Here is a 12,696-nt window from a genome sequence, read left to right on the forward strand (position 1 = left end):
AAATCTAATTCTAAAGATAGAAACCCTAAAAAATAATTAAGAATTAATAATGAATTAATTATTAAATACCTAAGGGATGCATGCATATTAAATGATTATTAAATGCCTAAAAAACCTTCCTAAATTTAACTCAAGTGAAAAAAGAAAAAGGTGACTTAATTAATTAATCAATATGATTAAATTAATTAAGTAAATAAAACCTTTAGTCTAACAAAATAGGGCTTCAAAAATCAGAAGAAGTTAAATTGAAAGGCAGTGTGGCAGGAACATAGCAAAAATGGGTATTCATGAACACAAATGCAAGAATGCTAAAATAATAGAAATAACCAAAGATATTATTTCAAACCTAATTCTTAAATGCTTCCAAACCTCTTGTTTCTCAAAATTCTCAAACAACTTTAAGTTCCTCTTTCAAAGGAAAATAGGTTGGATAGAAATAAAAGAACTAACTGCGCGGAGAGTGTGGTATTAATTGGCAAACCATTGCCAGTTAATAAAAGAACTAACCCCTTGCTAAACCATTGCCCCTCGTTAGTAAAAGAACTAATTTAAATTTATTTTTTTATATAATATTTTTACTGATTTGGTCTGGCTGCGCGGAGAGTGTGGTATTAATTGGCAAGCATGTGATGGAGGAGGAAGACAAGTAGGAATTGATAATGGCTGCGCGGAGAGTGTGGTATTAATTGGCAAGCATGTGATGGAGGAGGAAGACAAGTAGGAATTGATAATTGGCAAGCATGTGATGGAGGAGGAAGCGCGGAGGGTGTGGTATTAATTGGCAAGCATGTGATGGAGGAGGAAGACAAGTAGGAATTGATAACTTATCATTCACGTCGTCTTCAAAGGCGGCGTGCTTTCTACACCGTCAGATCATGGCATCCTTTTTCGCTGGGCCGTCGATTTCGCCAAATTATTCTTTAAATGCAAGAGTTGGGCACATTCGTAATCCACTACTTTACTTCTATGCTTGTGTTGCAAGCTTTCTTTTAACTTCTGTTTTTCAGATTCATGGAATGTTATTTTGCAGACAACCTCGTTACGACACCAACTGCGTTGTTTATAGAATGAGAAGAAACTTCAAAAACCTCAAAGGTCTGTGTAGTTCTGTTTATAGCTTTTTACTGCATTCACTGACAAATTTTAGTGCAGCTGTATGAATTTTTTTACATAGCTATGGGAAATTTATTTTATTGAGCTAATATATGTTTCGTTTCTATTTTATTGTATTATTGCAATTAGTTTTCTGAGTTTCAAAACCTTCACTTCATATTAGAGTAAGTAACTGGTTTGGTTTATAGATTGGGAAGAGTCAGTCAATTGGACTATAATTACAGTTAAAGATATTATAGAAATAGATTGGGAAGAGTCAGTTAATTGGACTATAATTACAGTTAAAGATAGAATAGATAGGAAGGAGGCTAAGAAGAATATTTATATACCATTACTTCATGTTCAAACAATTTTAAATAAGAACTTAATTTTTATGGATTGTAGGCATAAATATAGACAAAGATGTATAGAAGACTCTATAAAAAGTTTATGAAGGAAATGATCAAGTCAAAGTTGTTAAGTTATAAACATTGAAGATGTAAGAAGTCAAGAGTGTGAGTGATTATCGTGTGTGAGTAAAGGATGTGGTTAGAAAAAAGGCTACTTTGGAAGAACTTGTGAACAAAAAGTTTTATCCAGAAATGTGTTCAGTTCTCTAACACCAAGATGGAATTATGTTGCAATAAGCTCTGAGAAAAATAAACATTTTGATACTCTCAAGTTTGGTCTCATGGGTGATTCTCTCATGTCTCATGAAGATAAACTTAGAGACATATTTGGAGGAAGTGATGAGATATATTTTTTGCAAAATTTTAGATCACAAAGAACAAACGTAAAAATAGTAGAAACAACAAAATACAAAATACAATTTACAAGGAAAATATAGGAACTAGAATTACTCAAGACTAGACAGACATAGAAGAGATTGGAATGTAAGAAGTGGTAAAAGTTGATTTGATAAGAAAAGTATTCAATGTTATCATTATAAAACACATGATCACTTTGAAAGGGACTACAAACTAAAATTAGGTAATAGCTAAAAAAGTGTTCATTATGTTCATGAGAATCGTGAGGCTTCTCCAAACCATTTATTATTATCTTGTGACAAAGCTCAAAAAGGAACAAAAGAGGTTTAGTATTTAGATTCAATTTGTTCTAATCACATGTTAAGTAATAATGTTTTTTTTCAACAATAGATAAAATTTTCAAATCCAAAATCAAGATTGGTGATGATAAATCCTTAGAGGTTGTGGTAAAAGGAGCTATGTAAATTCATAATATAGAATGTACAAAAAGTGTTAGAGATAGTAATTACACTCTATAGTTTATTTATATTTTATCAAGTGTGAACAATTGTGTGAAATAATTATAAAGTAGTGTTTAAAAATAGCCAATATAAAATATAGGATAAGATTAAAAGAATAGATTTATTATGGTTGTACCTATGTCAAAAAGTAGAAATTTCCTGGTGAAAATTTTAAACATAGTAGTAATATTGTTAATATGGCATAGGAAGAAAAAATTTGTTTGTAGTTATGGTTACTTCAATATTTATACTTTTTGAAGATACTAACATCAAATGAATTAGTTTACGTTTTTTCTAAGGTTGAAGAACCAAAGGAGGTTTGGGGAGGATGTGCTAAAAACAAACATATGAGAGACAAATTTCTAAAAGGTACTACACCAAGAGACCATTATCCATTTTAGCTACTTCATTACAACATTTGTGATTCTATGCTAATAAAAAGTTTGGATAGGTGATTATATTTTATTATTATTTTTCAATATTATTCACAAAAGTGTTGGGTTTATTTTTAAACATAAAAGATGAAGCCTTTGATACATTTAAGAGATCTAAATATCTCATGGAAAATGAAAGTGGTTGCAAAATAAAGTGCCTAAGGACTAAACACTAATGTGAATTTTGTTCAAGATATTTTATCAATTTTTATGATCTTAAAAACTTGTCATTAGTTACACACCTCATAAAAAAAGAGTATTTGCAAGGAAGAATTGTACAATGGTTAAAATAGTATAGTTTATGCCACAATCAAAATGATTGAGAAAATTTATTTTAGTTGATGCGATTTCTACAAAGTGTATATTCCCAATTGAAATCCCATTACTATACTTCATAAGATGACACGTTATCAAGCCTAGTAGGAAAAAAATTTCCTAGTGTTAATCATTTATATTTTTCTTGTTGTTTAGAATACACACATGTAGCTAATTAAAAAAGATAAAAGTTATATCCAAAAAGTGAATCATGTGTTTTTGTTTGGGACAATGAACAAAATAAAGCTTTAGGATGTGCAATCCTCTTACTAATAATATTAGTGTGTCATGAGATGTGGTTTTTTATGAAGGTGAGTTTAATGTCATAATAAAAGGTCATGTTGAGAATTTAAATTCACTTTTAATAGTGATATATTGATAATATTTTTATTGAAAATCCCACTAATATTTAATTCCAAGTATTAAAAGTCCACTAAGTAGCCTAACTTCTAATTCTATTACAAGTATAAATTCAAGTCCAAGTTGTCCAAGAAAGATAAGAATTCCATGTAAAATTTATTAGATTACAAATCAAGAATATAAATAAAATATATGAGGACATGTGGCAAATTGGACTTTTTGTGTTTTTTTATAAATTTTCGCAATTTGCAATTTTGAATATCTTTTAATTCTTGCATGTAATTAGTATAAGTTGACAAATAGTGTCACTGGAGTTTGGTTTCAATTATTAGTAACTTTCTAACCATGCAAATAAGCATGAAATTTACTAAAAATAGAAAATTAATAATCTTGCAAAAATATACCAAACAAAAGATTTTCAAATTGTAGATATAGGGAGTTTATTTTTAGTTGTAGAAGAGAGATGGAAGTAAAATAATATCAAAGAAATATTCATCCAATTTTTGATATCCTGTATTGATATTTCTTTCTTTTTCTTAAGAGGGTGAAACACAAAAACACATAATATATATTAATAAAGACAACTTAAAATATTTACAAACTATAAATTTGACAACAAAACTAAACCAAAACTAACCATAGAGCTGAATTTAATTAGATAACCAGAAACTAGAAAACCCTACCACCAAAAAACCAAAATGCAGAGGATGCAGTCCACGTTGCAACTAACCCATTTGAGTTAGATAACAAATTTCAAAATAGAGATGGGAAAGAGAGATCAAAATATGGTAGAAGATGGAGGCCAACTACAAAAAATGAATAGAGCTATATAATAAATGAGAACTATGAACTAAACAGAGCATAGAAGTTGGCAAACTATCCTTGGAGATTGGATATCCCCGTGTACACCTTCCGCTACTACATTTTCCTCCAGAAGTCCTCCTTGGGAGACTTCCTACGGAAGACATTCAAAAGCGGATTTTCCAATCTCTGATGGTGAGGTTGATGAAACATGAGGCAGTGAAGTGCAGAAAACAGTTCAAAAAACGATGTCGCCTCAAATGGAGAGATGAGCTCCAAGATGGTTCCCAACTCACCCTCAAAAAAATCACAGTTATTAGAATCCAAGCTAATCTATCCATACAAATCCTGCGATTGATGGGTACGTATTCCATGAATAGTGGCAAGAGGGAAATAGCAAGAATGACTGAAATTGTGGAGCCAAAAATGGGCACCGGCTAAGCAGCAATGAAAAACACACTGCTTAGCCTAGCCTATGCCTATGTCCCTTCCTCTGCAAAAGAGGTACCACTGTGCCGTAGAAAGTGCAAAAATTGTTTTGGGACACTCCGCCGTCCGCTCCGTCGTACCTTGCTCCAGCGATTTTACGGCTACCGTGAATACGCCTCCCCGCCGTTGCCGCCGTCCATCCTCCCCACAGCCTCTCGGTAATTTAAGGTGCACCAACTGTGAAACCCGCGGGGCTGCCGGGAGAATTTTTCTAATTATTTTTTTAAATTATTTTTTTCACTCCATTTCATATTTTTATATAATTTATTTAACATTTTATTTAATAATCCTGGATTATATTTTTAGTATAATTTTTAATATATTTTATTTATATTATATATATATATTTTTTTAAATATATTTTATTTATATTATAATTTAAAATAAAAATAAAAATTAAAACTTGATTTTTTACATTAATTTAAAAGAATATTTAAACATAAAACAACAAGATATTTTTTAAATTTTAAATAAATTTAAGTTTTCCATAAATTTATGATATGTTTTAAAAATTTATAAAACTTAAACTTTTTTATATTTTTTAAACTTTATATTTTTATATGATATTTTTTATATTTTAAATAATTTTTTTTATAAATTTATGATATGTTTTATGAATTTATAAAACAGTTTTTTTAATATTTATTAAACTTTATTTCATATTTTTTATATAATTTATTTAGTATACTTTAATTATATTTTAAATATAATTTTTAATATTATATTATATTTTTTTATAATATTATATTTAATTTTTATTGATGTTGTTTTTATTTTTATTTTTATTTTTACTATATACACAAAAGATTACACAAACAAAACATGGACTAGTTTTATTTTTTAGTTTTTCTTTCGCTTCAAGAAAATAGGGATTCTCAAGTATGTGGTTCAATAGACGAAGTTATAAATAAATTATTTAAATAAAGTGCCAAACAAAACCTATAGTAAAATATCAAAGAGGATGACAATAACATTACACTTTCAATTCCTAAAGTACCATAATGATTGAGCTATAGGCTCTCTTCAAACAAGTTGAAATCAAGAACATCTATATTTGTTGAATTTGTCATAACTACAGAGATTGATTAAAATGTATCACCTTACATTTTTTGTCATAAAAGGAAAAAGTCAAAAACATAAAAACTAATTAGAAAAGTTAAGTTATCTTTGCCTAGAACACCTGAAAGACTACCAATTTTTGCTCCGTTGTAATAATATAAAAGCAAAAATGAAGAAAATTCTATTAATGAAGTTATCTCAATAATAAATAAAATAGTATAAACAATGAGTCAATAAATAATTAATAAACACATTGAAAGAATCAGGTTAATGGGCCAATTTGTACATATATAATAAGTCAAAAGTATAATACATCAATGATGTCTCTACCTTGAATCTTCAAGCTACTCCCTCCAAGCTCTCATTGTCAAAATGGAAGGTAATTAAACATACACATTGACAGAATCGTTTCCTTCCCCAAACATTAGCGTAGCATAAAATATTTTTCAAACTATCAAAATTCTGAAAGTATAGGAAACTATATTTTTTGTTTGTAATGCATTACATATGTATTAGTTATAAAATTAATTTATAAATGTAATTTTAAAAACTGTTAGAAAATAATTTCATAATTTTTTACCATCTTCAATTTGCATTGCATCCATTGTCCTTGGTGTCTGGTTTTGTAGCAGAATTTATGATATTTTTGGGCGTAATTACTAATCATAAATATTCTTCGACCTTTCAGATCATTATTACTGCAATAGTGACAATTGGAATGATATTAACTCCCATTTATTTGTTATCTATGTTACGTCGAATGTTCTATGGATATAAGGTTTTGAATGTCCCGACCACGCGAACTTTTTATTTTGATCTGTCTCTTTCTACCAATCATAGTTATTGGTCTTTACCCCGATCTAGTTCTATTTTTATATAATGCTAAGGTAGAAGCTATTTTCTCTCAATCTTTCTATGAAGAAATAATCATTTTTTTTACCTTCCAAATGGATTGGAAACTATCTAATAGGCCTAGTTATGCCCTTTTCTTTACGGGATATAAATAAGAATGAAATAGAGAAAACTGCTCTTTAGTTCGAGTTATTTCAAGTAGTTTTTATTCCCTTTGAAATAACTTGGACAAACTCCCTATTGATTCAATAACATAGAATCATTGTTGATTATTCTAAATCTATATATATATATATATATATATATATATATATATATATATATATATATATATATATATATATATATATATATATATATATATATTATTATAATAAGGTCTACTAATCCTTTTTCATACTTATAAAAGTATACATGGCAGGAACTAGATTTGAACTGGCGACACAAGGATTTTTAGTCCTCTACTCTAACAACTAAGCTATCCCGACTGTTCCCCTGTGCATCATACTAGCACAGTAACCAAACTCCTGTCAACTAAAAACAAAAAAGGTAAAAGACAACATTTGAAAGAGTAGAATCAACGATGCAAATAAAAACTTACCATGTATATATATGTATATATATATATGTATATATATATATATATATATATATATGTATATATATATATATACACAGAAGCAGACACAAATTGATCATACAATTAAAACTTCTTATGTTCTTAGTAACACACCTAATAAATTAAAAATAGAAAAAAAAAACAGACTTCTTTGATGGGGATAGAGGGACTCGAACCCTCATGATCTATAAAACCAACGGATTTTCCTCCTACTCCAATTTTCATTGTTGTTGACATTGACATGTAGAATTGGACTCTATCTTTATCCTAATTTATAGTAATTTTGAGATAATATAAATCAAATTATATACCAACTCTTCACAATATTCATGCTACTTATACATTTACTATTACATTACAACTTTTTTATTCAAATTTTTACTGACGCAGACATAAAGTATGTCTGATTACTACTTATCCTACACCCCAAAAATACAAAGTCGAACAAATAACAAATGATATACCTTGTTTACTATTTTGAAAGTTTAAATTCTTATAATTTAAAAAAAAATGAAAAATAAAGAATAACATCTATTCCATACTGTGGAGAGTCGAAGGCATAAATGCGTCCTGAAATCGGAATTTAGCTTTTCAAAAATCTGCTTCAAAGAACTGAGCTTTTTCGACGAAGTTAAACATCATCTGTTGCGTGGAGACTAATAAAATGTAGGTGGTAGTTTTTCCAAAGTTGCAGGTTTTACTGTACGTTTTGCCTATTTGGCGAATGTTTGCTTACTCCATTTGTCAGATTTTCTTAAAATTAACTAGAAAGTAGATGACAACGATAATTGCCAAGAAAAATATATTTTCAGCTTTGGTTTGTTTTCGTGATATTTACTCGTTATTGTTGGCCTGGTGTCCAAGGCCATGTATATCTTTTTCCTAAATTTTGGTTTTAAAATAAAAAATAAAAAATTTCAGGATGAAAAACATGTTAGGGTTGTGTTTCACAGATGTCCTAGTGATCTATTTACATCTATAATTTTAATAATGAGAGGATTTAAAGCTTTGTTTTACTGTAAATATTTAAGAATTTGTTGATGGCTCTACCCAATATGTAATCATTACTTGAGAATAAACGTTTTATGGGGGGAAGCCATTTGATGAGGTTTTGGATGCCATTGAAATTAGAGGGTGCTTATCGCTCGAGGTTACGAGATTTTCACTTGGTGATAGGGTTTCGGTTTAGGATTTATAAGTATTTTACACTTGTTTAAGTTTTAATTTTTTAAGTTCTACGTATTTACAGATTCTGCCAGAGTTTGGAACCCGTGACATGTTGAACTCCCCCCCCCATTACTGTGAGCTGAAGGAGACCCGCCTTAAGGTATGGCTTTAGAATCCGAGTTTTTGTTTTTAATGGAAGTGAAGATTTAGTCATACCATATGACCGTTGCAATTTTTTTGGCTCTTGGTAAAATATAAATTATTCTTTTTTTTATTTTAGTCACTCGTTTGCTCTAGTATGTCTGTCCTAAGGATCAGTTCTAGATCCTAACAATGCGGTCACATTAGCTACTCTCCATAGCCTGCAGTTTGCCTTATATAAGAATGGGAAAAATATTTCATGAAGAAAACATTGTTTTATTTTGTCATGGAAGAGTTGAGACGCCTTATCAGAATGCTAGAAGATGTATAATTGACAACGAGTTCAAGCACTGTCATTTTAGCGGAAGTCCCCTCATAGCATTTTCTAAATTCACACCTGTCTCAATTGGAGCGAAGATGAGGCTTTATCTTCTCCATTTTCTTACACAGATATTTTGCATCTTTAACTCTTCCATATTAACAGAGTTAATCAAGTATTGTATTGCAGGTGACTAGCTGGCTTACATTTTCTTATGTTACAGCCCTCTGAGAAGTGTTATTGTAGGTGATGATATCAGGCTTACATTTTTTCTCTTCTTAATTAGCCGATAGATGAAAAAAAATAGTTTGTGGTAGGAAAAGTGACACCATAGATGCTAGAAAAACAACTTCGCAACTTTGGAAGCAGCTATAGTTATGTTGCATGGAGTGAATGTGGGCATTTTAGAAAACTGGTTGATAACAATATTTGCTTTCTAAGCATAGTTAATTATTCACTAATAAACTCCATGGATATTTATTCTTGAGGCTCCGAGGGAACTAAAAGTAGCTAGTACAACCAAGCTTTGTATTATAAGTTTTCAATTGACTGCACAGGAAACATCCTTAGATAAAATCTTGCACATGTTTTATTATTGGAGGCCCATGGAAATATCTTTTTAAGTGCTGCAAAGTCTTTGATGTTCGAAAATGACCTTCATATGATGGGAAGTGTAGGAGTGTGAATTGAGTTGAAACTGTTTGAACATGAAGATGATCATTGCAGGGATTCTAGGTTATTCAACATTTTTTATTGGAATTTGGATGTAGCTTTGCAATTTGTGGTGGAGTTTTCCACACCAAATGAATTTTAAAATTCACTGCAAGTTTTTAAACAACTTTCATCCTTGTCTCCCATATTTACATAGGACTTCCTTTTACAATTTCATTCCTCGACTTACTCTTAGACCTGGGAAAACGAAACCCTTATAATTCTAAGGCCAGAGATTTGCGAAATCATTACCAAGCTAAGCAAAACAAAGCTAAACAACTAGGCTAACGAGTGAAAAAGAGGATTACTTCCAAAATTGGGAGTAAACACAAATCTCTTTCTAGAGAAGCTCTTAATTGGAAAAATCCTTCAATTTCAATTTGAAGCTAGGCATAAATAAATCGTTAATTTTAAGAGTACAATATGTAGTTAATGTAAATAATATTAAAATTCAATTACCTAGAATGGTTTGTTGAAATGTTTGGTTGGGGATAACATTGATAGTTGATGATGGTTTAGTTCCACATATTGTACCTACTAATTCTTTCATTAAGCGTAAAAAAGAGGTTAGAAATAAATACTTAGCAATATTAGATTAATAAATCAATAGAGTTAAAAGTTAGAGGATCACCATCTATAATTTGCATTTCATCTATTGTTGACTGGTTCAGATCAATAGAGAAAGGTAATCGACGTCGTTGACTATTCTCTTGATTGTCCAAAACTACAATCACATATTTCTTACATATGAAATAAGAGGAAAAATTATATTACAATGAAAAATAGTAAAATAAATTAGAATAGATGTACTCACTATGTTGTTCTCAAATAGTAGCCACTTCTTCTTGTATGGCAATGTCTGAATGATTTAAGACCTTAAATATTCTTTTAGATTAATGTAATAAAATCAAGTTTTAAATTTAAAAATAATAATAATAATAATAATATAAATAAAATATATTTTAAAAATTTCAAAAAAATTTCAAAATAAAATATATTAAAAATTATACTAAAAATATAATCCAAGATTATTAAATAAAATATTAAATAAATTATATAAAAATATGAAATGGAGTGAAAAAAATAATTTTAAAAAATTATTAGAAAAATTCTCCCGGTAGCCCCGCTAGTTTCACAGTGGGCCCACCTTAAATTACCGTGGGGCTGTGGGGAGGATGGACGGTGGCAAGGGCGGGGAGGCGTATTCATAGTAGCCGTAAAATCGCTGGAGCAAGGACGGCGGAGCGGACGACATTTTTCCCAAAACAATTTTTGCATGGTCTACGACACAGTGGTACCTGTTTGCAGAGGAAGGGACATATGCATATGCTAGGCTAAGCAGTGCATTTTGCATTGCCAGTGCCCCAAAAATGACCCTAAGTTTTCCTTAGAAAATGCTCTGCATTCAATACACGTGATTCTCGACATGTGTCTATGGTAGAATCAAATTAATTGCACACAAAGGAGGAGTGTGAAGTTTAAAATCAAATATTGTTGGGAGGGATTGAAAATATTACTATTGTCCCATTTCGCTAAATCGAACACATATAATCATTAGTTTCCCATGTGCAGAATGACTAGATGGCAACCAACAACAATGATAGCTACCCTCTCAAGCATGACACCTAGAGAAGAAGTGGCATCTATTGTGCATGGCCACCATCGCAAGAAAGAAATAAAGTAGGCAAGGAAGGCCATGTATAAAAGAACTGACAACCACTGATGAAGTTCTAAGCCTTGGTGTGTACTTCGAAATCTCCAAGATATATGTAATCCAAGTTAGGTGGGATGCAACTAAAGAGCCCCATCATGGATAAGTAACCTACAAGAAATCAACACATTGTAGAAAATAAATAGGTGGCATCCGTTGAAGCAATAAGGTCTAGTACCACATCCACTTGGACCTGGGCTTGATTGAAGTGAATCTCCTCCTTTTCAATTAGACATCCTTTGTTTTCTAAGGCATCTGCTATCCCATTCGCTTCTCTATAATGGTGTTTGATGGAAAAATTATCAAAATACTAGACAATGAACCAAGATTCTTGAAGGACATAATTAACTTTTCGTCTTAGGGTTTCATATTTTACAATCATGGATATGATATTCATTGAATCCCTTTCTATAATTAATTTTCAAATGCCCATCTGGAGTGCTAAGTTAAGACAATATACTATAGCAAAGGCCTCCGAAACATTATTTGAACCATCATTAATTCTTGTCACTCTAACCTCCAATACTGATCCTCTAAAGTATCGAATAACAATGCCAACCCCAAAACAACCTAGGTTCCCCTTAGCCACCCCATCAAAATTGAGATTCCAATGATAATGATCTAGAGGTTCCCATTTGACATCCTTTCTCAATCTCTTATAAATAATATTATTAAGGAGACTACCCTTGAAAGGAAGGGTGATTCCTTGTCATCGTTTAAGGATTGTGTCATCCCAAGAGGTAAAGCACAAATTCAACCACTTATTTTTCATAGTATAAGAATTCATTACTTGCGAAATGGAGCTTTCAATATTATTTATAAAATGCTTATATGAGATTATCACATTTTGAAATATCCTCTTGTTCCTTTCCCACTAGATGTTCCAAATGGTTATAGCTGGAGCTATTCCCCAAATAACAGCAAAAAAGGCATCTTTATACAATTTTGGCCATGCTTCAAATACCAAATAAAGAATAGATTGGAGGAGGCAAAACCAATTAATCTTATTAAGAGTTCAAATCCAACATTCATTTCCAAATTCACAATTGAGAAGCAAATTATTCATAGATTCTATTTTCTTGTCACATAAAACACAATTAAAAATCAAAGAAAGACCAATGTGATGGAGTCTCTCGCTGGTTAAGATTCTCCCTTTAAGAGCAACCCCAGCGAAAGCTCCTTCTTTCAAAAAAATTGCATCAATCCAACAAATTGAAAAACACTACTTACTAGAATGAGAGTGAACCTTCTTACAAAGAGCTTCATATCCTTCCTTCACTAAATAGTGATCTTACTTGGATTGAGTCCATATGAGTTTATCCTGTTTCGAGCTAATATGAATAGACCTTTGGCTAAGAA

General features: G+C 30.6%; 1 protein-coding gene across 1 annotated transcript in view; it reads left to right on the forward strand.

Moving 5' to 3' along the window:
* The first annotated feature begins 875 nt into the window (after nt 1–875).
* The window catches only part of LOC131027715 (uncharacterized), a 110,829-nt gene continuing 99,008 nt past the window's right edge, over nt 876–12,696 (forward strand). Inside the window, exons 1-2 of the mRNA XM_057957801.2 lie at nt 876–1,095; nt 2,642–2,728. Of these exons, the coding sequence (XP_057813784.1) occupies nt 876–1,095; nt 2,642–2,728 (307 nt within the window). The remainder of the gene's footprint in view (nt 1,096–2,641; nt 2,729–12,696) is intronic.

This window comes from Cryptomeria japonica, chromosome 6, assembly GCF_030272615.1.
Source record: "Cryptomeria japonica chromosome 6, Sugi_1.0, whole genome shotgun sequence".
NCBI lineage: Eukaryota > Viridiplantae > Streptophyta > Pinopsida > Cupressales > Cupressaceae > Cryptomeria > Cryptomeria japonica.